Genomic DNA, 27,912 nt, shown 5'->3' with positions numbered 1-27,912 from the left:
CCCAACAGGATCCGCCTTCGAGCGATCAACGAGGCGAAGGCTACGACATCTGCCTCCGCCCCCGTTTCCAACCCTGGCTGGTTCGACACCCCGAATATGGCCTCCCGGGGACCCGGGTTCAATTTCACGTGCACCACCTTGGAAATTACCCGAAAAACCTCCTTCCAGTAATCCTCTAGCTTTGGACAGGACCAAAACATATGAACGTGATTAGCGGGCCCCGCCCCCGCAACGCTCACACACATCTTCTACTCCTTCAAAGAATTGGCTCATCCTCGCCCTCGTGAGGTGTGCTCTGCATACCACCTTCAGCTGTAACAGCCCCAACCTCGCACACGAGGTGGAGGCATTTACTCTCCGGAGCATCTCACACCAAAACCCCTCCTCTATAACCTCTCCCAACTCTTCCTCCCCCTTTGCTTTGACCTCATCCAGTGGTGCCTTCTCCTCTTCCAAAATAGCTCCGTAAACCGCTGACACTACCCCCTTCTCCAGTCCCCCTGGCGTCTCCTCCAGCAATGTGGAGGCCGGTTCCTCCGGGAAGCTCTGCATCTCCTTTCTGGCAAAATCTCGAACCTGCATTTATCTAAACATTTCCCCTGTTCCAGCCCATACTTCGCTTCCAGCTCCTTCAGCCCTGCAAACCGACCGCAAAGAAACAAATCTTTTAGCGTCTTAATCCCCTTCTCCTCCCATTTCCGAAAATTTTCATCCCACCTCCCTGGCTCAAATCTGTGGTTCCCCCGAATCAGCATTTCCCGTGACCCTGCCTCCAACCCCAAGTGTTGGCGAAACTGCCTCCAAATTCTCAATGAAGCTATTATTACCGGACTCCCTGAGTATTTCCCCGGAGCTATCGGGAGCGACGCTGTTGCTAGTGCTTTCAGTCCCGACCCCCTGCACAAACTCTCCTCCATTCTGACCCACTGGGAATCAACCCCTCTGGCCCAGCTCCGCACCTTCTCCACATTCGCCGCCCAGTAGTAGTACATCAGTTTCAGGAGACCCAAACCCCCTGCCTACCTTTCCCTCTTAAGCAGCACCTCTCATTCCGGCCACCTTCCCTCCCCATATGGACGAGGCAATCCTTCCCTCAATCTCTCTGAAAAAAGCCTTTGGCAGGAAAATCGGTAGGCATTGAAAAATAAACAGAAATCGCGGCAACACATTAATTTTAACCGCCTGTACCCGACCAGTGACAGAGGGCAGGTTTTCAATTTAAAGCAATTAGTTTGATAAATGAGATCTGTAATTATTTATTTTAAATACAAATTCAGATCATCTGTGCTCTGTTGATTATACATTCCTCAATATGTCTTTGTTTTTTGTCTTATAAATGTTTTTATTGGGCTTTAGAACAAAGTATATTTATCGTTATGTAGACAGAATAAGAAATATATATATATATTATATATATATATACACACACACACACACACAGTCATATATATCTATATATAGATAGAAGAGAAGGGCACACACAAACATACCAAAAAGAAAATAATAAAAAATAAAATAAAAAATAAAATAGAGTAACTGGTAGGGTATTGTGCACCAGCTCAACAGCAGCAACTCTGTACAACTGGCAAAATTATTTACAACACATAAGTAGGCGACTATTTGTGGGGGAAGGGGGGTAGAGACTGGGGAGGTAAATTACATTTGGGTGCCGGAGAAACAATTACAGTGGGCAATACTCGAATGGGTTTTGTGCTGGTGTTGTCACTTGCTTCTCCCGAACAGATCTCGCTGCCGTTGTTGTCACGTGCTCAACTCCGCTTCAGCCGTCTTTCCTGTCTTTCCCTGTATTCTCCTTGTTCTCTGTTCCTGGAGATGCCAAGTTTGTTATCGTATCCCGTGCCCTCCTTCCGGCTGTCATTTCCCTGCCTCCCCCCTCACCTCCCTGGTTCTCCTCTCTTGTTCCCAATCCCTCCCGCCCCCCACCCCCTGTCGTTCGCCTTTCTTTCCTCTTTGGTTTAGCTGTGTCTCCCCACCTCTCCCGGTCTATCTCTCCCTCTCATGCTTTGGCTACTTTCCCCTGATTCTTGGCTACCTGGCTGTTCTTCTGCTTGTTCATTGGCCACAAACAGGTCCCGGAACAATTGGGTGAATGGCTCCCACGTTCTGTGCAAGCCTCCGTTTGACCCTTAGATGGGGAATTTGATTTTCTCCATTTGGAGGGAATCCGAGAGGTCGGACAGCCAGTCTGCAGCTTTGGGTGGTGCTGCTGACCGCCAGCTGAACAGGATTCTACGGCGGCCGATCAGGGAGGCAAAAGCAAGGGCGTCCGCCCTCCTCCCCAGGAATAAATCTGGCTGGTCTGAAACTCTGAAGGCTGCCACTTTTGAGCATGGCTCCACCCTCATCCCCACCACTTTGGACATTGCCTCGAAGAAGACTGTCCAGTACCCTGCAAGTCTGGGGCAAGACCAGAACATGTGAGCGTGGTTGGCCGGGCCTCCTTGGCACCATTCACCTTCCAGTCGGGGAACACTTCAGCAGCAAAGGGCATTCAGCTTCTGATCTTCAGGTAAGCATTCTCCAAGGCAGTGTTCAGGACGCGCGACAACACAGAATCGCCGAGCAGAAACTGATAGCCAAACTCCGCACGCATGAGTACGGCCTCAACCGGGGCCTTGGATTCATGTCTCATTACATTCACCCCCACCATCTAGCCTGGGCTTGCGAAATCCTCCCAACTGTCCTGACTTAAGCCAATTCACACCTCTTTAACCTGTGATTATCCCTCACTCCAGTCGCACCGTCTGGACCTATAACGACTTAATTACCTGCAAAGACTCGCAGTCAAAGTATCATCTTGCATCATTGGCTTTGTCTATATTTGTGTTTGTGGAACCCACCTCTTCACTCACCTGATGAAGGAGCAGCGCTCTGAAAGCTAGTGACTCCAAACAAACCTGGTGTTACTCCACGAGACACCACAGAACTGGTAAGACTTCTTACTGTGCCCACCCCAGTCCAATGCCGGCATCTCACATTAAGGTAGACAGCTAACAGCAAACATCACGCACATGCGCAATGTGATAATGACCCAATGGGAAGAGAACACCAGAGGTGATCATCTTCCTGGATGCAGAAAAAGGCTTTTGACCACCTATGGTATGCAGTTCTCCAATCACCTGGCTAGGATATTTGCCAGTATTTTGGGGTCAACATTGAACAGCGACATGGGTCTGTAGGATGCACTATCGGTTGGGTCTTTGTCTTTCTTAGTTAGGCCACACTTGGAGTATAGTGTTCAATTCTGGTCGCCACACTACCAGAAGGATGTGGAGGCTTTAGAGAGGGTGCAGAAGAGATTTACCAGGATGTTGCCTGGTATGGAGAGCATTAGCTATGAGAAGCGGTTGAATGAATTTGGTTTGTTCTCACTGGAACGCAGTTAAAATGGTGAAGTGGCAGTTGTCCTCTTCAGGGGTGTTGATATATTTTGATTCTTCTAAGCCGCTGTACATCATCTGCGATGCTTCACCTTATGACACTGGGGCAGTGCTGTCCCATTGGATAGGTGACGGCCATGACCGTCCAATCGCTTTTGTCTCCCGGACGCTGCTGCAGCCAAGAGAAAACAGACCCAGATCGAAAAAGAGGATCTGCCGGTCAACTTCGGTGTCAAGTGGTTTCATCAAAACGGTTATGGTCGCTATTTTTTCTTTCACCCATCACAAGCCTTTGCTTGGCCTCTTCCGCGAAGACAAGGCAGTTCCACCTATAGCATCTGTGAGGATTTAGCGCTGGGCTTTGTTATTGCCTGCTTACGAATTCTCTTCCGAGCACCATCCAGGGACCCAGATTGCACACGCAGATGCGTTGAGCCGTCTTCAGATCAAGTCAATGAACCACTGCAGCAAAGTCATTGCTGCCCTGAACTTTGTACTCCTTGCCCGTCACTGCCTCGTGTGTTTGAGATTGGATGCAGGCCGACCCCACAATGGACATCCCGGAATGTCCAAAATAAAGGTGCTGGTGAGAAGCTATGTCTGGTGGTTGGGGTTGGACAACGATAGAGATGTTGGCCCACCACTGTTCTATCTGCCAAGAGCACCAGAAGCTTCCCGCGGTGGCACCCCTACACACTTGGGAGTGGCCAGGGCTCCCTTGGGTTCGCATTCACACCGATTTCGCCGGTCCCTTCTTGGGCTCGATGCTTCTCATCCTGATGAACACCCACTCGAAGTGGCTGGAGGCCCACAAAATGGCAACGATCACCTCCCGGGCAACCATCGAGAGATTGCACATTTCATTTTACACACGTGAAATCCTCGAGGTACCCGTAACCGATAACGGTGCCTCTTTCACAAGTGAAGAATTTGCCGATTTTGTAAAAAGCAACGTGATTTTTCATGTCCACACCATACCAGGGGAAAGTTAAACGGGACTAAAGAAACAGACGTTCAGCTCAATGGACAGCAGACTAGTAAGATTTTCATTTTTGTACCAAACCATGCCGCAAGCAGTAACTGGGGTAGCCCCTGCTGAGATGTTAATGGGTTGTTGGAGTCGCACACTGCTGAGTTTTGTTATACCAGATATTATAGAATTTACAGTGCAGGAGGAGGCCATTCGGCCCATCAAGTCTGCACCGGCTCTTGGAAAGAGCACCCTACCCAAGGTCAACACCTCCACCCTATCCCCATAACCCAGAAACCCCACCCAACACTAAGGGCAATTTTGTACACCAAGGACAATTTATCATGCCCAATCGACTAACCTGCACATCTTTGGACTGTAGGAGGAAACCAGAGCACCTGGAGGAAACCCACGCACACACAGGGAGGATGTGCAGACTCCGCACAGACAGTGACCCAAGCCGGAATCGAACCTGGGACCCCGGAGCTGTGAAGCGATTTTGCTATCCACAATGTGCTGCCCACAGATATTGGGGCAAAGGTGCGACGTAACCAAGAAATGCAAGAGCATTGCCCAGTTTGACATTGATCTTTTCGACACTTTGCACCTGTCATGCGGTGTTTGTTTGCAACTTCAACGACGGTGCTCGCTGACTCTCTGGGACTGTTGTCCATCGCATGGGACCAGTCTCGTATCAAGTTCGGGTCCGAAGGTAACTAATGAGATGGTACCTGGATCATCTTCATGGAGATTGCTCCCTCGGGAAGTACCTGAAAAGAAGCCTGTCCTAGATCTTCCGGCTCCATTGCCGAGTTAGCCTGCTGTGATGCCTCCAGTCTCTCTCAGAGGCCACATGCCTGACTTAGTGTCTTCCGACTCCGAGAAGGAGGCGGTGACCTGAGGTCTCAGACGCTGATTCCATAGTTCAGCCCCCTCCCGATGATCATCCGCCATGATGTTCCTGCCGCAGACAAAATTCGCCAACATGGTATAACACCAACTGGTCCGGCATATCAGCTCCGTGAAGGCTTGCCAGAGCTGAAGTGACACCAACGCCTTCAAATCGGCTCCTGCTTCTCTGCCTCATTGCTCATCAAGGGGGTCTTCAGACTTTGGAAGGGGGGGAATATCCCACACGAGACCTATGGGGTGGGCAAGCTCAACTTTTCCTCGTGCTCCGCGCGGAGTACGAGCTCCCCCACTAGGGACAGGGTATCTCATTAATAAGGGGCTGGTTTAGCGGGCTAAATAGCTGGCTTGCAATGCAGAACAATTCCAGCAGTGCGAGTTCAATTCCCACACCGGCCTCCCCGAACAGGCGCCAGAGTGTGGCAACTAGGGGCTTTTCACAGTAACTTCATTGAAGCCTACTTGTGACAATAAGCGATTATTATTATTATTATTGTAAGGTTGGCCAGCGAGGCACCAACCAGACGATAACCCAGTAGGCATCTACCGCGTAGTATACATAAAACATTTTTTAAAAATATTTTTATTAAAGGAATTTTCATATATACAAAAAGATTGAGAAGACCAACCAAACAATCTAATAAACACCGAAAAATTACTCCCCCCCCCCCTCCCCTGATGTCAACCCTTCCTCACATCCCGCCTTCCCCCCATTTTAACCCCCTTACTCACCACAACCCCCTTGCTGACCTCTCAAACCTCCTTAAAGAAATCAATAAACGGCTTCCACTTCCGAGTAAACCCATCTACCGACCCCCTCAAGACAAACTTAACCTTCTGCAGCCTCAGGAATTCTGCCAGGTCGCTCACCCACACTCTCGCTTTCGGTGGCTCCGAGTCCCGCGTGTACATAAAATTCTTGTAAGTAAACTTTATTTCTCATTTTACTCAGCGTGGACTCCCAATGTCCTTATTAAAAGTACATTACAATTGTTCCTGTATCTCCCCTGAAAACATGCACCCACATGTAAGATTCATAGAATAATAGCACAGATGGACACAGTTCTTTCTCCTGCTTGCCGTGAGACCCCAGACCCCCCATATCCTGGGCTCTAGCGCTTTTACTCGGGGATTACACAAGGTCCCAGTAGTGGCCAGAGCTCCTTGGACCACAGGGCCACTGGTCAATCTCTTGGATGTGGGACCGAACAAGAGCCAATAAACCTGCCTCGAACCAATCAATGCTCCTCAGTGTTTAATGGCTACACGGCACCCTGATCGGTGGGGATGTGTTGTCTGCTGATTTCTCTGGTTTGTGCCCATGGAGAAACTGGGTAAATTACAAAAAGCAATGCCACTCCATTTTCTTTAAAACCTAACACAAAATATAGTCTAGAAGCATCTGCTTCTTAGTGAAATAGTAACACCTACTGTTTTGAAAATCTGGTTCATAATTTGTATGTTTTACCATATACCTTTTAGCTTTAGGAATTAAAGAAATAAAACTGTAGATAAATGGGAGCATCTGACTGAGAAACTGATAAGAAACCATGAAGTATATGCAATTCAACAAGCTTGGAGTTCATTATAATTAATAGCTAACCTATGTTTATCTTCATGGTCAGAGTTAGGTGTGATAAAAACTGAAGAGTAGATGACCCATCTCTTGGTAGACCTAGGGTGCCTGATGTTATCTCCATAAAGAAGCTAATTGTGCTATCAATTCTGGGAAAGAGGATCATAAAACTCCACTAGAGAAATAAATTATTCATATGGGTTGCAGATGAAGAGTTGTGTTGAAGATAAAATAATTTGTTTGCATTTCTATTTGAACCACCCCAAAACATGCGTATTGCCATAGAGGTCGTGATTCAGAGTGGAGCTATGGTTGGGTTGTTTGCTTAACTTATGTGTGAGCGTGTTTGCTGCCTGAAGTGAATAGCCAGCAGATGGAGTTACATCTTTGCTTTGGTGTGGACTGCATTTCACTGAATTGAGAGAGAACCAAACAAAAATTATAATCAGTCAGGCCTGCACTTAAAGCAAAGAAAGTGCTAACTTCATTGTTGACCACATGGAATGAGAGTGCAGCTCTCTCAGTTTGGATTTGAGGGAAAAAACATCTGGAATATTTTCTACAGCTTGCAACTAATAGATTAAATCTACAGTGGTCCTCACAGAACCTCGTGGTAGAAAACAGTCAAGTAGAGTTAGCTCGGAAAGCAGTGAGAAGGCATTTGGGTATCTGCTGGTAGCCCAAACACGGAGCTGAGGCATCCACAGTCACGAGGTATATAAAGAAAACAAGGAGCATCACATAACCAAAAAGCTAAGTGACGGACCCCCTTAAGATCTTACTTCAGAGAACAGCTGGAACTTGAAGAGAAATCAAAGTGCCTTCCTGAGGGCTGTGCATAACCTTTGAGTTGGTTCCAAAAGGGGTGAATGATTCTTCAAGATAAGAACCTTCATAAGATATGGGAACTCTTAGGGGAGGCAACAAGTAGAACTGAGTTTATAGTATCAATCTTAAAACCTATGGTGTTAAGATAGTGGTGCTTAATTTTTTTACATTTTTTATTTGTATATGATAGTTTGATTTTGGTAAAAAATGTGAAATCTTGTGGCATAATTCTGTATTAATTACTGGATGTTTGGATTTCTTATTTACATGTTAATGTTTCCTAACAGGGACATAATACTACTTGGAATCAAAAGTTGCCTCACTGAGCTATAGCCACCTTAGACCACACAGCAGGGACACATTTCATCTCCCATCACTTTACTTTATCCATTGCACACACACAAAAGCTGCCATTTTGAATGATATCTGATTCCAGCCATGAACCACTGTAACCAATCACTATTTGTCGATGTACTTTGTCGATTATTCTTTTTGGCTACTGTATACGTACGTTCCCATGGCCGCAGAAAAATACTTTACACTGTACTTCGGTACATGTGACAATAAATCAATTAATCAGTCTGTCAGTCATGCTCCAATTCACCCTGATTGACAGACTACCTCACTGGAAACAGAGAAGTCAATTTAAATGAAAATCAACTGTGGTGCTAAATGGACCATCAATTCACTATTAACCCATTTTGTGCTAAGGCCATTGAACAATTCCATCTATTTAATACTGTGACGATTGTTACTTAAGGGAATGCCAAGAATAAAATAAAGCTTACCTATACAGATCTCATCATCTGTCTCCGCATCGCCAATGCACTGAAATTTAAATTCATTTAATGATTCCGCAAACTTCCTCTTCGCAATGGATAGATCTGAATAAACAGAAGTTAAGGTAGCTTTGTCAAAAAAAACTCAAGCAAATTTCTGTAATACTTACACCTGTTTGGAATGTCAAGATGTACTGAGATGTGTGCTTCCATAACAGCAACTCTAATCAAATGTATACAATGCTTAGAGACATTTTAACATGCCACAGTGCTGCATCAATAAAATAGAATAACCTACCAAGCCTTTGTCAACATTTACACCTGCATACCTTAAGTTGCAATTGCTTCACTTGCTCTCTTTCTTCTTTGGAGCAAGGATTTTCATCTCAATTCATGTTCCGTACTGACCTGTGCATACACCTTCGGGTAGTTACAATGTGTGTGTGTGTGTGTGGTGGGGATGGGGAGGGTGGGTGGAGAGGCTTTAGAAAAACATTATTGTGTGAAACACAACTCTACCCACCATGAGCCTGCCTGCTTCCATTTTAACCATGAGGGTTTCAGGATATCCAAGTAACTCACTCTGATGAGGGTGGCCCTTAATAATATTACTGACATTATGGCTGGAATTTGGATTTCTCAGAGCTCAGGAAACCTGGCAGCTAAAGGGAGCCAAGGACAACTGGACTCAGAAGTCACATGCTCTTTTTATAGTACAGCTTATGAGCCAGGAGGAGCAGGAATACTTCCACATCCCAAGCAAACCTACTCCTGCGAATGACTGACTTTCTCCCATTTCTAAACCTACAATCTCTCCTGGCCCCCTGCCCAGCACCCCAACTGCCATCCCACAGTATCCACCAACCACGGATGTTTCCTGGCTGCCAAGGACCTTTTGCAACAGTCCCCAGCTGCAGTGTTTTACCACTGACTTTCTCAACAGCCAGCCAGTCTGGCTGGCAGATGGGAAATTGAATAAAGAAATTATAATGATGAAATGATAACTCAACAAGACGTTAGCATTTCTGAGTTCCTGTGTCACAAACACCCCCAGCACGCATTAGCCTTAAATATAGTCTGAACAAAGGGTAGGCCTGAAGTGCGCTCCCAAAATCTCTGCTAATACTATTCCGTAGCTGACCATAAAGTTTGTATATACAGGCTGAGGTGACATAAGCCTCCTTACCAATTAGAAAGTGCACTCTTTACTCAACAACACCACTCTCCTCCATACCCAGCACAAATAAAATTACTTTACTAAAACCAAGAACTCACCATGAAGGCATTTTCTACAAATTTATAACTCAGCATATTGGCGTTTAAAGTGCTGTCCTAACCTTGAAGAAACAGAGTTCAAGTTCAATTTTACCTTGTACAGTGGTTGCTATCAGAAAAACAATTGCTCACTTTCCACACTTTTTGACAAAATAGGGTTACACAGAGGACAGAACTGAGTACTTTAACCTAAAATTAAGTTGAGTGACCTCATCTTGTATAACTTGAAGAGCTTGTAAGGGCTCAAGTAACAAGCATTTATCTTTCAGAAAATTCTCAAAATCGTCTATTAACCTCAGAATGAACAATTTAAAATTACCCGTTAAACAGCAGCAGCAACCCGGGGGGGGGGTTCAGGAGGGTATTGTTTATGTTAATTTAATTCTTGTTAATTTATTTTGTTGTTTATTGGGTTTGGGGAGGTGGGGGGGTTCGTTATATGCGTTGTTAAGGGTGCCGGGGGGTGTTTATTATTGTTATTATTATTATTGTTCTGTTGCTATACATTTTTCAAAACATTTCAATAAAAAAAATTTTTTTTTAAAGTTACCCGTTAAAAATTACATCCATATCAACCTTCTGTTGCAGTCTCGGAACACTTTTAAAATCAACACTGTTAAAAACAGAATCCTCTCTCAACAAATTAAGTTAGACTCATTCAAAATTTACATCTGAAATGATGATGAGACTAGAATTGTTCAGCAAATCAGATTTGTTCTTTAGTAATATATTGAGCATTCACTGTCCATTCCCAATTGCCTTATAGCAGCAGGTAGTGAGCCATCTTCTTGAATCACTCAGTTCTCTCCCATTGGGCTGTTAGGGAGGAAGTTCCAGGATTTTGATCCAGTGATGAAAAAATGTTGATTATATTCCCAAGTCAGGATGGTGAATGACTTGGAAGGGAAATTGGAGATGGTGATGTCTCCATACCTTTCTCTCTTTGTCCTTCTACATGGTAGAGGATTTATAAGGTTCTGTCAAAGAAGCCTTGATGAATTATTGTACTGCATCTTATCATTGATACGCACCATAATCCCTGTACCCCAGTGGCAGAGGATGTGAATGTTTCAATGTGGCAGAATAGATGGAGTGCCACTTTGTCCTGGCTGGTCGTGAGCTTCTTGCGTGTTGCTGAAGCTGCAATATCCAGCCAAGTGCAGAGTCATTCATCACACCCCTGACTTGTGCCTTGTAGATGGTGGAGCAGTTTTGTGAAATCAGAAGCAATGTTCCCTCTAATGGCCAGAATTTCTGGCTGTTTGCTGGTGACAGGATTCTCTGGTTCCGCCGGCAGCACACCCCTGCCTGCGGGTTTCCTGTAATGTTTTGCATTTCCACTCACTTGCATTATTTGTCCCAGAACTAGGCCTGTGCAGTCTCTGTCAGGCTGCTGCATGTCTGTTTAGCCTAACGGGAACACTGATCAGGAGATTCCAGCCTCTGACCTGCCACAACATTTTATGGGCTGGTCTTGTTGAGGTTCAGGTCAACAGTAACCCCCCCCAGCCAAGGATGTTGATGATGATGATGATGAGGGATTCAATAATGGTAATGCCATTGAATGTCAAGGAGAGGTGGTTAGATTCGCTCTTGCTGGAAACAGCCAGTTATTGTTTAGCACTTGTATGGCACAAATGTTCGCTGTCACATACCAAGCCATAATGTTTTCCAGGTCTTGCAGATCCGATGGGCCAAATGGCCTCCTTCGGCACTTTAAGGATTCTACAATTCTACACTGTATGCAGGCATGCTGTACAGCTTCATTACTTGCAAATGAAACATTGTGCAATCATCAGCAAACATCCCCACTTCCCATCTTATGATGGAGAAGTCACTGATGAAACAGCTGAAGATGGTTGGCCAAGGAGACTTTCTTCCGAAACTCCTGTCACAATATCATGAAGCTGAGATGGTTGTCCTCTAACAATTACAACCATCGTTGTTTGAGCTAGGTATGACCTCAGGCAATGGAGAGTTTTCCCATCATATTCCCACTGACTTCAGGTTTAATAGGGACCTCTTGATGTCACACTCAGTCAATTGCTGTCTTGAAGTCAAGGCCAGTAACTCTCACCCCATTTCTGGAATTTAGCTGTTATCCATATTTGGGCGAAGTCTGCCAACGATATCTGGAGCAGAGTGATCTTATCCAAATCCAAACTGAGCATTGGTGAACAGGTTATTGATGAGTAAGTTCTGCTTGATACTACTGCCCATCACTTTGCTGGTGATTTAGAATAGCCAGATAGGGTGTAAAGAGCAGAATTGGATTAGTTCTGCTTTTTGTGGACAGGACATACCTGGGCAATTTTCTACTTTGGCAGTATTGTAGCTGTACTGGAACAGCTTGGCCAGAGCATATTTAGCTCTGGAGCACAAGTCTTCAGCTCCAGAGCCAGCATTTTGCCAGGGAATCGAAGGGATGATTTTCAGGCCTTGTTTGCCATCAGCAAGAATGGTGATGCAGGCAGAAAATCTGAAGATAATCGGCAAACGCGATTCTCTCCAGCGTGATCAGCATGGAGGATGCATGATAACTAAGAGGGGACATGGGGAATATGTAGGGAGTTGAGACTTTAGAGGGTTAGGGAGCTTAAGACATGAATAAAACTGGGTTGATGTCCCAAACAACAGAGGTAGGTTTTCTAACCTGCAGGCCTGGCATCCAACTGTCTCTATTTCTTTCTGGGGAATGCTTCCGGAGACAGCTGCCCCAACTACAGCCCTGACCTCGACTCCCTTTTTAAAAAAAAATAATTTTTATTAAAGTTTTCACAAAATATCAACAACAAAATGTAAAAGGAACCCAATAAAAATAAATACAAAACAGAACAAAACAACTCAATGCCCCCCTCCCCTATACATAAATAATAAATTAACACCCGTCGAAACACGACTCCCTGTGGGGAAAATAACATGCATGCAGGTGTGTACGAAAGGCTGTAATGCTGCATTGGGAAATGGACCACTCTCAATTCCTGATTCATTTTTTTAAAAAATTTAGTATTTTTAAAGTGCTCAATTCTTTTTTTCCCCCCAATTAAGGGGCAATTTAGTGTGGCCAATCCACCTACCCTGCACATCTTTGGGTTGTCGGGCTGAGACCCACCCAGACACGGGGAGAATGTGCAAACTCCACACGGACAGTGACCCGGGGCAGGGATCAAATCCAGATCCTCAGCGCCATAAGGCAGCAGCGCTAACCACTGTGCCACCGTGCCACCTGACAAGTCCTGATTCAAAGGAGCAAATCCAGCCCTAGTAATTTTTTCAAGGACCACCAAATCAAATCAGTTGCAAGAATAATTCTTTTTTTTACTTGTTCATGTGATGTGGGCAGTGCTGACAGGGCCATGTAATTGACAGGCAATGACCATCTCCAACAAGAGAGAATCAAACCATTGCTCCTTGATATTGAATGCCATTACCATCGCTGATTTTTTTTATTCATTCAAGGCCAGCATTTATTGCTTATTCCTAATTGCCCTTGAACTATGTGACTTGTTGCATCATTTCAAAGAGCATTTAAGAGTCAACCACATTGCTGTGGATCTGGAGTCACATGTAGGCCAGACCAGATAAGGGCGGCAGATTTCCTTCCCTGAAGGATATTACAGAACCAGGTTGGATTTCAATCAGTTCATTGTATACCTGAACCCCAAGTTCAGTCTATAGCATTGAAAGGTACCCTTTTGTTAGGATGATGGTGGTGAGGATACGTGGGGGGAGCAGAGACAGTGGGCGGGATTTACCGGCTGCTCACGTCGGCAGGAAATCCCAGTCCCATGGCGGTGCACGGGTTTCCTGAGGGGTGCTGTCCCCGTTGACAACGGCGGGACCGGTAGATGGGGGCCATCCGTCGCGGGGCTCCCAATCGCGCAAATCCACACCCAACGGCCGCAGCAGACGGCTTTTAATAATGCCGGCTGCAAGCGGCATTCAAAATGGCCAGGGACAGATTTTTTTTAAATGCGGCCACACTGCGCATGCATGCCCGATCATCGGTCCGCATGCGCATAGTTTGGCGCATACACATTGATGATCGGGCACGCATGCACAGTGCGGCCATATCTTTTTTATATGGTCACTGCCTTTTTTTCTCTAGTTCAGGGCGCCAAAGGGACAATGGGGCCAAAGGGACCCAAAACCATTTCCTCCATTTTTGACAGCAACAAACAAGGTAAGAGAAAATGGTGGGTCGGCCGGCGTGGGTCGCGAAGGTCGGCCGGCGTGGGTCGCGAAGGTCGGCTGGTTTTTAAAAAATGGGTCCCCGATAAAAAAGTTTGAAAAACCCTGCTCGAGTAGACTGTCTCCCTCACCAAAAAACACACAGCGGGGTGGATAAACCCTGCCAAGAGAGGGGGGAGGGAGAAAAAGAGATAGACACACATGCATATGCATAAAGCACACACCAATCTCACATGGCCTTCTATATGAGAAGTCAAATGCAGTCTTTGGGTGCATCAGTGTTAGTTTGCAGGGGAAAATTGATTATGTCAAGTGCATATAATTCAGTCATAACTTGGAGTTCTTACATTCTGCCCTTATTTTTATATTACCATTATGCATTCCTTTATCTATGTTCCGATTGAAAACTTTCTATGTAAACTTGCTATGCTGTAATTATACCCTCATACCAATGGTGGACCTAGGAGACTCGATCTGCCTTTCCCAGCACAGTCCAGAAACAGTCAAGTTTAAAGGATAAAGTGTGTCCAATGGAACCCAAAGCAAAATGTCGAAACTTGCTCTCAAGTCCATTTGAAAAAGAGAATTAATGTGAGCTGATTTGGAGGCAGTGTTGACAGCAACTGTGACGACAAGCCTGGAAAAATTATGAACCTCAAGAGCAGCATATAGCGATAATTTGATGCCTAGCTCTAACCGGTGATAATCAAACAAATCTGGGTGCATTGGTCTCCAGAATATATTTGCATAAAACTTAAATTACTGCATTCCTTTCAGATTCACAAGAACCACAGAAAACATTTGTATGCAATGCTGTTAAGGAGTTGAATAGACGCAATGATGAATGCCCATTTTTTCCTATATTTGCAAACATTTTTCAGGCACTATTTGGGACCAGTACATAGGATCATTGGTTCTCTGAATTTATGATGCAAGAAGCTGCCAGGAAATATATGCAGACACACTGATTCACTGATTGCAAAAGTAAAATTCAGTTTTATTAAATGGCATTTCAGTACGTTTACTGGTGCTTTGGAGAGTCCCTTATCCTGCAAAAAAAAATGCATTTATATAATGCTTACCATAATGTCAGGACATCCCCAAATGCTTTACAAGCAATCAATTAAGTACTTTATGACGTGTAGTCACTGTTTAAAAGTAGGAAATGCGGTAGTCAACTTGGGAAGCATTTAAAGAAACAATTCAAAATGTTCGACAAAAATACATTCCATTGAAGAACTCGGCAGAAAAATTCACCCCCACATAGCTAGGGAAGTTAAGGATAGTATTAAAAAGGGGGCTCACTTGAAAAGAATAGCAGTATGACGGAGGATTTGGAGTGTTTTAAAACCATCAAAGGAGATAATGAAGAGGAAAAATAGAATATATCAGTGAAGTTGGCTGTACCGCCTGCTGCCAGCGGCTACGGGTTTGCAGTCCGGAGTGAGATTGGCAGAGTGGAGGGGATTTTTAGCGTCGCTAGACTGCAGATAGTGAGTGGAGGTAGGGGCCCACTGAAGTGGAGTGTAAGGCTTTTGAGGTTGCACTGAAAGTCGAGTCCCAGTAAGAGTGGGGCGCAGAGTTCGGGGAGTATGTATAGCTGGAAGTTCGAGTAGCTGGCGCCCTGAATCGTTAGGGTCGCAACGGTGCGCCCTTGGAGGTGAACAGAGTGTGAGCCCGAAGCGAGGGAGCTAGTTTGCCGTACATGGAAGATAGGGAGCGAACAGCGTCTTACCAGATCTGGGTGTACGAAGCTCTCGGTGCTCTCGGATTCGAAGAGGCACGGTGTACTGTACCCGTTGATTTTAACGGTCATCATCGAGTTGTGGAGGTGTTTCGGACGCGACTGGTCCAACGTGACCGCGCTGAGTTGCGGGTAGTTGGCGGCTCGATCAGCTGTGCTGGAATGGCCCCGTGATGACTGTCCGCTGAGGTCGTAGTCTTCGAGGTGAGTTTCAGTGTTTGAAGAGGATGGATCCGAAGTTAGCCGCCCCCGTGGATCGCACGTGGCGGGCGGCGAGGAAGATGGCGTCCAAGATGGTGGCCCCCATGAGTCGCACGTGGCCGGCCACGTGGAGAAGGGTTGCCAAGATGGCGGCCCCCATGAGTCGCATGTGTCGGGTGGGGGCGGAGTTGGCATACAGGCCGCAGCATTTCGGGGCCTGTGGGCCTGCGAGTTTTGGAAGCGAGTGCTCTGGGCTGCGGGAGAGTTTGGAGAGGGAGATTTCTTCGCCAGGCAGACCCAGGCATAGTGTCCTTTGCAACCGCAGCTGCTGCAGGTCGCGTTGCGGGTAGGGCAGTGCAGCCATGGGTGTTGGGGCTGCCCACAAAAATAGCACACTGGGGCTGCGTAGTGGGTGGGTGGCCGCGCGGCGCAGGCCTGGGGCGGCGCTGGTTGGGGGCCCAGGATGGGATCGCTTGGTCCACGGGAAACGAGGTGAGGCTGCGGAACGAGACCTCCATGGTTGTAGCTAACACTACAGGGTCCTCCAAGTTCTGAGCCCCTTTTTCAACCAACCGCTGGCGCACATAGTTTGACCTGAGCCCTGCCACGTACACATCTCGGACAGCGAGCTACATATGCTGGGCGGCTGATACAGCTTGATATTGCAGTCCCGAGATAAGGCTTTTAAATCGCGCAGGAATTCGTCCAGCGACTCTGCAGGGCGCTGGCGGCGGGTCGTAAAAATGTGGCGCGCGTAGACCTCGTTGATGGGCCTCACGTACATTCGATCGAGCATGGCCAGGGCCTCCGTATACGAGGAAGTACTGTTAAGTTGAGTAGAGATACGGTGGCTCACCCTTGCGTGCAGTAGGCCGAGTTTCTGCTCCTCCGTAGTTTCTGAAGTGCTTGATTCAGCCAGGTAGGCCTTGAAACATCTGAGTCAGTGTAGAAAGATTTATTTCGCCTCTGCAGCCTGCGGGTCGAGTTCTAGTCGATCAGGTTTGAGGGCTAATTCCATAATAGTTTTGTTCAAGTTATCTAAGACTATTAAATTGAAGTAACCATCAATTCACAAGACACGTGATTGGAAGTGAACAGTGGTTTTAATAATTTTACAACAGAGCCTGCCTGCGATGAGATGAACAGGCAGCAGGCTCACAACTGCAGAGCTTTATACTTCCAGTTAGTGGGAGGAGCCATGGGCGGAGCCAAGGGTGGAGCCCAGTACAAACTCCTCATCTCCCCCAATGGGCAGAGCCGCACAACGGCTCGTATACAGAGCCCACAAGGACACAATGCATATAATGGAACACAGTGCGAATTACTAGGTTCATAATTCACCACAGTGGGTAAACATGCAACAAAAACAGAAAATACTGGACAACTTCAGCCGGTCTGACAGCATTGGTGGAGGGAGAAGGGAGCTAATGTCTGGAGTCTGGATGACACTTTGTCAAAGCTGAAGAGAACTGGAAATAGGGTCAGATTGATGCTGTTGTCGGTGGGGGGGGGGGGTGGAACAGCGGGGCTGACTGGAGGGCCAGCGATAGGTGGAGATTGACAAATATGTCAATTGTGTCAAATATAGCATTGTGTCAAAGAGCAACTGGGGACAGTTAAATTTGAACTTTATTAAACCTCTGGCTCACACGCCGAAAACGGCTGGAGTCTGGCCGGGTCCCTGGTACATGTGCACGGCTGACAACCGTGGTCGCGCCATACAACATGGCACCGGCGCTACACTGACCCGACCCACAATCCGCGACCCCACAGCCCAACACATGGCCACCCCCAAACTCAGTCCCCCGGGGCCCTCACGGAAGCCCCCCTCCCCCCCACCTCCGGCGAGCAGCATGGATTCCGGCCGAGTGTGGCAGCACTGGAAACAGTCCGCAGCCGCCACGCCGGGTTCCCGCACGTCTGAGACCGCACATGTCCCGCGCCATTGGGAACTCGGCTCATCGAGGGCGAAGCATCTTGGGAGGGCCGGCCAATGAGGTGCCAACGCCGTTGCAACAGCGCACAGGGCGATGACGCCATTTCCGAGGGAGGTGGAGCATGGCTGACCGGCGTCAAACTAGCGCCGGAGTCGATTCTCTGCCCAATCACTGATTACGAGATCGGCATTGGGTAACGGAGAATCCAGCCCCTGGTATTTAACAGTACCAATCTGGTAGCACTATGGTGGTCTGAATCTTTGCAAACATTCAACTTGGTGTTTTGAGATTGATTCACAGAGGTTTAACGTCAATTTCTGTTTATATCTCTTTCAACTTTGACTTCAGCTAACAGCATTCAAGCTCTAGGTAAATATATCGCGTTCAAGCCCCTTCTTTGGGAAAGACTGAGGTCATGAAAAACCTTAATGGAGATATTAGAAGATAGAAAATGTAATTGAAGTTGATGAATTTAATCAGATTATCGTGAAATACTGTTTTTATAAATTAATTTCAAATTTAATTTCAATTACTGAGACAAAATGTGGAGAATAAAATAATTTTCAACTATATTGCAAGTAACATGCTGTTTCTGTCATCATGAAATGTTACCCAAAATAAATGTCCACAAAGGATGTTTCTACTCTAACTGCCAGCAGACAAGTGCTACAGGAAATAGCATTTGTGCACACTGGTGCACGCAGCAAGACAAGATTTTTACTATTTTACAAAAGTCTTGTGACTGCATACATTTCCTTTCTGCATGCAGCGGGACTTCTTTTTACATTTTGCAAGTTTTTGTTTACAAATACCGGCATCCACATTTATAATGGGGTTCACCTTTTATAAGTCGTGCTTATTTTGTTACCAAATCTTGGGATTTTGCCAATTTATGTTATAAATTTGATTTTTTTCACTTAATTAGTAAAAACACTGCTCATTTTTGTTTTGGTTCATTCATAGGATCTGCTAGGCCAGCATTTATTACCTATACCTAATTGCCCTTGAAAAGGTGTCCTGTATCTGTGGAGAGAAACAGAGTTAACAGCCAGAACTTTCTAGCCCTTCACACCAGTAGATCCTCCGGTAATAGACATAGAATTTACAGTGCAGAAGGAGGCCATTTGGCCATCGAGTCCACACTGGAACGACCAACCCACCTAAGCCCACACCTCCACCCTATCCCTACAACCAAGTAACCCCATCTAACTTTTGTTTTGAACACTATGGCAAATTCACCTAACCTGCACATCTTTGGACTGTGGAGGAAACCGGAGCACCCGGAGGAAACCGGAGCACCCGGAAGAAACCCACGTAGACACGGGGAGAACATGCAGACTCCACACAGATAGTGACCCAAGCCGGGTATCAAACCTGGGACCCTGGAGCTGTGAAGCAACTGTGCTAACTACTGTGCTACTGGTCCCGCCGATGTGAACAGAGATTACAATGGCTTGCTGGCCCCGCCATGGGTTCCACTGAATGATGAAAATTCTGATGAAACGTCATCTTGACCTGAAATGTTAACTCTGCTTCCCTCCACAGTTGCTACCATGCCTGCTGAGCATTTCTGCATTTTTTACTTTTCTTTCCCATTGAAGAGTTTAGTGCTGTTATTCAGCTCAAGTTTCAGACCGTTAATTGGAAACTTTGGAAAAAAACTTAATACTGCCTGTCGTAAACAGAGCCAAAGTTTCTTGGCATCAAGACTTTCCAATGGAACATAGGTAGTGGCAGCATAATGTGGCAAAAATTGTTTCCTTGAACTTGAGCAGAAAAGACATCAATCTTGTGTAATGGTCGCTGAATCTTGAAGCAATATATACCAAGTTGCAAAGGGTTTATTCACTTATTGGGTGCGATTCTCCAAAATGGAATGGAGACTAAGTGTTCGCGCCGTCGTGAACGCCGTCGCGTTTCACGACGGCGTGAAACTGGCACGGGGATGACCAATTCTGTCCCCCTCATGGAGCCAGCAGAGTTCCCTCCGGCAGCGACTAGGGGTGAACGGCAGCGGTGGGACTGCCGTATCCGCGGGGCCGCTCGGCCCATCTGGGCCGGGGAATCGGCGGCCACGCTGATTTCAGCGGCCCACGCCGCGTCAGAGGCGCCGGGGCATTGTGGCACGGTTGCAGCGATTCTCCAGCCCAAATCGAGGCTCGGAGAAATGCGCCCAAAGTGTTCGCACCGTCGTGAATGGCCCCGCGTTTCATATCGGCGCACAACGGGCATGGGGATGACCAATTCTGTCCCCCATATAAGGCCAGCACGGCGCTGGAGCGGTTCATGCCGCTCCAGCCTCCCTTCCCGGTGCCAAATGGGCGTCGCGCCAACCTGCGCATGCGCGGGGGACACTCTTCAGCGCGCCGGCCTCTACGCAACATGGCATGGGGGTCCAGGGGCCAGCCGCGCAACGAAGTACGCCCGGGGGGAGAGAGGCCGGCCCACCAGTTGGTGTGCCTCCATCGCGGACCCGATCCCATCGGAGCCCCCCCCGGTGAAGGAGCGCTTTACCCCGCCCCAAAGGCCGCCCTTGACCCTTAGCGCAGAGTTCCCGCCGGCAGCGACCAGGGGGAAACGGCGCCGGCGGGTCTCCATCTGGGCCAGAGAATCGGCGGGGCACAGCCCGCGCCGCGTCAAGCCCGCCGGTGCAAATGGTGCCGATTTTCCGCACCTCAGAGAATCGCATGCCGGCATTGGGGCGTCGTGGCGCAGTTGCGGCGATTCTCTGGCCCGGCACGGGGCTTGGAGAATCGCGCCCATTAAATCTATTAAACCACAACTGAAAGTAAATGTATGGCTTAGTCAACAATGACCCATAATTAAGAAATCAAAAGGATAATGTACAGTCTTCTCTGTTCTCTTCCTCCACGTTACCATGAAACGAGTAATTATAGCTGGTACAACTGTAAATAGGGTTTTGTATCTCGACTCACAGAAAATGAAAGCAATGTTGATCTTGTCCAAGTTAGACTACCTGTACAATCTTGCCCACTATTATAAGAAGGATATAAAAGGAATAAAGATATCAAGTATCTTCACTACGATATTATCAGATATAGAAAAATTACAAAGTATTCTGTTTGGCATTAATTCATCGAATAGTCCATTATTTAATCATCTGCTTTTTAAATTATTCCAAGATTATCACCTCCATTGCTCAAAGTCCATTCCAAGTTCCTTTCTCACTCCTTATGTGAAGGAAAACTTCACAATTTCAATCTTAAATTTATTCTTTCTCACCGGTTATCCTCATGTGTGACTTTCACAATTCAGTATGAAGCTTGTATTCATCTTGACCTTCACCATTTCATTAACAACCTTATATGTTTACAAGCCTCAATGTCTTCTTTCCAGCTTTTATTTATAACTCAGAACTGCAACAGAAGGAACTAATCTCATATTTCTTCTCTGCATTGGTTCCAAGACTTATTGAACTCCAGAGGTAGAACGGAACATGTTATTTGAGTAGTAGAATCCACAGAATCCCGACAATGAAGTGCCAATTGGCCCATCGAGTCTGCACCGACCCTCCAAAAGAGCACTTTGCCTAGGCCTACTCCCCCGCCCTATCCCCGTAACCCTGCGCATTGATCCTGGCCAATTTACCTAACCTGCATATCTTTGTGACACTAAGGGGCAATTTAGTATGGCTAATCAATCTAACCTGCACATCTTTGGACTGTGGGAGGAAACTGGCACACCCGAAGGAAATTGAGACACGGCCCCAGCCTCCAACACTCCCCATGCCAACCTTAGCGGCGTGATCCAACCCATGGCCCGTTATAGCCCCTATGACACAGACAGACAGACAGACAGACACACACAGACACACACAGACACACACACTTATTTGCTAATGATTTCTCCGCCCCCTCATTGGGGAAGCTCACGCTCCCAGAGGATTGTGGGATTGCCATTAGTCTCCAACCAATGGTAAGCAGGCAGATTATACCATCCCTCCCCCCAAAGTCCAAGGAATCCACCGAAGACCCTGGCGAAGGAGGGCGTCGGATTCGTTTTGCCGTAGGCCGGACACCATTTGCACGAGGCGCTGGATCGGGCAGCGTTTAGCGAGCTGGAGAACGGCGCTTCTGTGATGAGCGGCATAACGGTTGTATATCCGCGGCTCGTGGGCCCGAGGATTCCCCCTCTGAGGCGTCCTGTGCCTCCAACTTTAGAGTCCGCTGCCTCCGTCATCTCTATCTCCATGCGGTTCTGCAACCACTGTGCCTGGTCTCAGTGGCTGTAGAAATGAGCTCCGGGGGCGGGGAATCTTTGGAAGGGATGGTCTTCTGGACCGAACATGGTCTACATGCTTGCGCTGGAGAAGACCATGTGCTTGCACATGGAAAGAGATAGGGCCCGTTTGGTGAAAGATTATGCCAGGGACCCACTGGGCACCACCAACAAAATTCCAAACGGACACTGGGTCACCGGGCGCAAACTGCCCAATTGGTCGATGTCGAGAAAAACCATGTCCCTGCCATTCTTGTGTGCGGCATACTTTTTCGCCAATGTCCGGGAAAACCATGCTAATGCGGGTGCAAAGTCTCCGGCACATTAGGAGTTCTGTGGGAGCTACCCCAGTCACTGCATGTGGGTTGGTCCTATTGGAAGACAAAAAATGAACCAGTCTCGTGTCCATCAACCCGGAAGACTGCTTCTTTAGGCCTCGTTTGAATGTCTGCACTGCGCGCTCCGCCAACCCATTTGAAGCCGGGTGGTATGGGGCAGTGAGGATATGGCGTATGCCGTTCATCTTCATGAACCTCGCAAACTCCTCACTTGTGAACGGAGTGCTGTTGTCTGTGACCAGCACCTCATAAGAACATAAGAACTTGGAGCAGGTGTAGGCCACCTGGCCCCTCGAGCCTGCTCCGCCATTCAATGAGATCATGGCTGATCTTTTGTGGACTCAGCTCCACTTTCCGGCCTGAACACCATAACCCTTAATCCCTTTATTCTTCAAAAACTATCTATCCCTATCTTAAAAACATTTAGTGAAGGAGCCTCAACTGCTTCACTGGGCAAGGAATTCCATAGATTCACAACCCTTTGGGTAAAGAAGTTCCTCCTAAATTCAGTCCTAAATCTACTTCCCCTTATTTTGAGGCTATGCCTCCTAGTTCTGCTTTCACCCACCAGTGGAAACAACCTGCCCGTATCTATACTATCTATTCCCTTCATAATTTTATATGTTTCTATAAGATCCCCCTTCATCCTTCTAAATTCCAACGAGTACAGTCCCAGTCTACTCAACCTCCCCTCGTAATCCACCCCCTTCAGCTCTGGGATTAACCTAGTGAATCTCCTCTGCACACCCTCCAGTGCCAGTACATCCTTTCTCAGGCAAGGAGACCAAAACTGAACACAATACTCCAGGTGTGGCCTCACTAACACCGTATACAATTGCAGCATAACGTCCCGAGTCTTAAACTCCATCCCTCTAGCAATGAAGGACAAAATTCCATTTGCCTTCTTAATTAACTGTTGCACCTGTAAACCAACTTTTTGCGACTCATGCACTAGCACACCAGGTCTCTCTGCACAAATTCAGCAGAGATATGAGCCTATACGACTGTAACATGAGATGGAGGTCTGTCCCATCATTTTTGGCAAGACCCCCCTGACCATCGCATCCTCAAACATATCCACCAGTTTGTCCTTAAAATTTCTTGTAAAATTCCACAGGGAACCCATCCAGCCCCGCTACCTTCCCAGCCTATATCTTGCTGATTGCCACCTTCACTTCCTCTACCCCCACCGGATCCTCCAGTCCCCCCACCTTCTTCCTTTCACCCAACCCTGGGAACTCGAACCTCCCCAGGAACTCCCTCATGTCCACTCATCTTCTGATGGCTCCAATTTATACAAGTCCCTGTAGAACTTGTTAATCCGTTAAAGGGCTACCACCAACTCCCCTGTCGTATCCCGAACTATCTCCCTTGCCGTGGCTTGCCGATGGAGCTGACCAGCCAGCGTATGACCCGCCTTCTCCCCGTACTCATAGACAGCCCCCCTTGCCCTTCTCAGCTGACGCATCGCTTCTCCCATGGACAGCAGGTCGTACCTCGCCTGCCTCTCCTTCCTGGTTGTCAGGAGCCTTGGATCTAGGTCCCCCACCTACCTCCCGTCCACCTCCAAAAGCTCTTCTATCAATCATTGGCATTCTTCCCTCTCCTCCCTATCCATCTTAGCCTTAAGAAAAGAGATCACCTTCCCTCTCACCACTTACTCCAGGGCCTCCCAAACCATAGATGGAGAGACCTCTCCCGTACAATTAAACCCCACACACTCCTCAATTACCTTCCCCATCTTGTCACAGAAACTCCGGTCCGCCAACAACCCCACATTTATCCTCCACTCAGCTTCTGTGCCAACCTCTTCTTCAGTACCACATCCATCCAATATGGAGCGTGATCCGAGATCACAATTGCTGAACCGGGAGGGGGTGGGGGGCGCAAAATATCTACAAACATGGCAAGGGCGGCAGATACCTGGGAACACCACCACTTGGAAGTTCCCCACCAAGTCACTCCCCATCCTGACTTGGAAATAAAAGGCTGCTCTTTCACTGTCGCTGGGTCAAAATCATGGAAACCATCCCCCCCAATAGCACATGATGTACCTAAACCACATAGACTGCAAAGGCAGCTCACCACCACTTTCTCAAGGGCAATTAGAGATCGGCAACAAATGCTGGCCTAACCAGTAAAGCCCATACCCTAAATGAATGAATTTTTAAAATATACTCACTCAAAAGACTGAAATTTATCTTCAAATTGTCAACAGATTTTAAACTAACCTACACCTTTAAAAGACTTGTATTTATGTAGCACTTTTGACAACCATATCATAGTGCTTTACAGCCAATAAAATACTTTTTAAAGTGTAGTCATTATTGTGTTGTAGGAAATGTGGCAGCCAATTTCTAAAAAAAGCTACGTATTTTGAATAATCTGTTTTTGTGATACTGATTGAGAGATAAATGTTGACCAGGACACCAGAGTGGACTCCTTTGCTCATAAACCAACTATATTTTAGCTCAAATCAAGGTACAGGGGATATCCAAAAAGATCAATTATTTTATTGTAGAGTTTGGACAATCCTGTGTGAGATCACACAAACTCAATGCATCACACAGTTGCTAAATAGCAATGGACATCGATCAAATGCAGAACATAGTTTCACTCCTGTAAATGTTAACCCTAAACCAACTTCTAATCAATTGGAATCCAAACTAACTCAAAGAATGATGTGGGATTTAGAGACAAAATTTGTAAATCTAATCAAAGCTAGAGTGGCAAAAACCTTGCAATGTGGATTCAAAATGCCTGGGTTTGTTCCATTAACATTTGAAGTTGTACAATCCAAATTGTTGCAATATCTCCAGAAGTAATTGGACCAATTTTTAATATTACAAGCATTTATCTCACAAAGAACCAAACAAAGCAAAAGAATTCAAACTTTCAGGGTGGAATTTACTGGGTAGGGGGGCTTGATTGTTTTTAAAGGAGACATTGGGCAGGATTCCCCATCCAGCGAATCCGGAATTGCAAAGCAACATCGGGCAGGGAATCGCGCATTAGCCGAAAATCGAGGCCGGCGCCGGGCGCACAATGGAATGTCATAGTCCAGTGCCTCAAAACAGCATGGATGCATTCCACGCCACATTCTGGCATGAGCATGCAAACTGAATAGAAAACGCCACTGGCATATAATTAACAGGCCCAACCCGGATATTTTCGGGCCCCCTGCAATCCTTGGCCTCCGCCAGGAGGCATTACCGACGGTGTGGCATTTAAAATTAGGAAACAGCTGCCATGACTGCTGAGGGTGAGAGGGGGGTATGAAACGTGTCCAACATCACTATCGTGTGCCAACAATTGTGTCGCTGGCCGGGGGCATCTGCCAGGCCAGGGGAGTGGGAATGGCCAGGAGGTGGGCCATGGGGTCGGGGTGGATGGGCATGGACCACCATTTTCTGCAGCCTGCAAGAGTGCGCACCCCGCTGACTGACCACTAACTTATCGCCACTGGTTGTATGGCCACCACACCTAGGTAACCTCTGGCCCCAGTTGACACATCAATGGCATGGGCATGCTCCAGCGCAAGCGGTGCCATCTTCTTGGCTGTGATGAGGGTGTGTGGAGAGTGGAGTGCCTGCATGCAGCTCCTGCTTATCGGGCTCTCGAGTGCCAATCCCGACCCCGGCGAATCACACGCCAGCGTTCATTGGAATTGCACAAGTTCCATGTGGCGCCGATGCTAGCCCATTAGGATGTCCTGAATCGCTCCGGGATTAGCGCCGCTTTCGGGGCTGCAGAACTCATGCGATTCAGTCGCGGAGTCAGCACAATTTCTGAAATAGAGAATCCTGGCCATTGCCTTTATGGAATAATTCACAACCTTATTTATTTTATTGCATTGGACATATTGATTAAAACACGATTTTCAGTTAATTGAGAACTTTCCAAACTAGGTGGCATGCCAGCACACCCCTCAACTCTGAGGCTGATTCCCAACTCTGTTCACTACAAAAGTCAGGCATCTACAAGTGCTTCCTATTTGTAAATGTGTTTCTATTGGTTAATGAAGAGTTGTTTGAAGGTGGCAAGGTGGTGCAGTGATTAGCACTGCTGCCTCACAATTCCGAGGACCCGGGTTCGATCCTGGCCCCGGGTCACTGTCCATGTGGAATTTGCATATTTTCGCCATGTCTGCATGGGTCTGACCCATACAACCCAAAGATATGCAGGGTGGGTGGATTCGCCACGCTAAATTGCTCCATAATTGGAAAAAAAATTAATTAAAAAAATTAAAAATAAAGATTTGTTCGACTTCTGCTACTTTATCTCTGTGCAGCTTGGGAGTACAACAGTGTATAGGTATGTCACTGGACTAGAAGAAGCTTAGACTTAATCTAGAGGAAGAGTTCAAATCTCATTCTGATTATACAAGTGCAAGTTCTTCCTTACATATAAAAGCAAACCTCTTTCTTTTCTTCCCTAAGTTTACTTATTCATCCAGCCAGCAAATAATAAATGCAAGTTTACAAGAGTACATGAGTCAAGAGGAAGGTCCATAACTTTACAAAGTACAATATTTAGTTCCAAAATAAGAAATCAAGCAAATAAAGTTGGAGCTAGGATTTTAGATCTTTTTCATGATATTCGACAAAACACTTACCAAAACATGGACTTGAGTTTGGGTTAAAGACTAAAAATTGTTGTAAAAAGTTTTCACAGGATGTGGATGACACTTACCAGCTCCGTTTATTATGCTATTTTCAAAACTCAGTTCCTTACTCACGCCCTTCATAGGCCATCAACCGCATAGTGTAGGATTGGGGGGAACAAAATAAACTGTTCACAACTCGTGAGCACACCATGAAGCAAGATGTCGCAGTTTTACTTCATACAGAACATACAACAGTCCACATTCTAAATTCTTCAGCAATTAATATCACAAAACTGAAAACTCGCCATCAGCCTCTCAGTGAATTCCAAAAAAACAACAGCAACTGAAAATTATTAAAACTGTTGCGGCAAGTGATGGTTAGTACTCAACAACACAAGGACCATTTTAATTAAAGGATGCAAGCTCTTGTAATGCCACTCAACCTATCGGGCAACTGAATTTGTGGAGTCTCATTCCCACCGGAAATAAATCGTTTCAACGATTGTTCAAAAATGTTACTACTTTTCCTTTAGCTCTCTTTCTTTCTCTTTATCACTCTTTCTATACTTAATTCAACCCTAATTCTCGCTATTTCCTACTCTCTTATTTCTCTGTTTCTCAATCCTTAAATCTTGCCTCACTGGATAAACAGATGGGACTGCTGGTCCCATCATTCACCAAGATCCCAGATGTCCAATTCTCAAAGACACAATGTTATCAGGTTACATTTCTGGCATATGTGCTGAGCTGAAGGGTGAGGGAAAAAGTCAAACTAACAGGGCACACGGAAATGGAAATTATGTTGAACAAACTTATTAAGAGTTTGTTGAGGGTGTAGTAGGGAAGATTAAAAGGGACCAAGTAGATAAACACTACCAGCTCCCAGTACTTCCAGCTGCACAGGGGCACCAGGAAAGG

The 27,912-nt window shown here is 46.6% G+C and overlaps 1 protein-coding gene across 4 annotated transcripts in view; it reads right to left on the bottom strand.

Annotated features, from left to right (window-relative positions):
- The window catches only part of LOC119965284 (rho GTPase-activating protein 26-like), a 243,658-nt gene that overhangs the window by 168,203 nt on the left and 47,543 nt on the right, over nt 1-27,912 (bottom strand). For all 4 annotated transcript variants that reach the window (XM_038795809.1, XM_038795807.1, XM_038795810.1 and 1 more), the window contains exon 2: nt 8,473-8,568. In XM_038795809.1, the coding sequence (XP_038651737.1) occupies nt 8,473-8,568 (96 nt within the window). The remainder of the gene's footprint in view (nt 1-8,472; nt 8,569-27,912) is intronic.

The sequence above is a fragment of the Scyliorhinus canicula genome, chromosome 4 (assembly GCF_902713615.1).
Source record: "Scyliorhinus canicula chromosome 4, sScyCan1.1, whole genome shotgun sequence".
NCBI classification, from domain to species: domain Eukaryota; kingdom Metazoa; phylum Chordata; class Chondrichthyes; order Carcharhiniformes; family Scyliorhinidae; genus Scyliorhinus; species Scyliorhinus canicula.
Note: the sequence above shows the minus strand (reverse complement) of the source record. Positions and strands in the feature narration are given on the sequence as shown.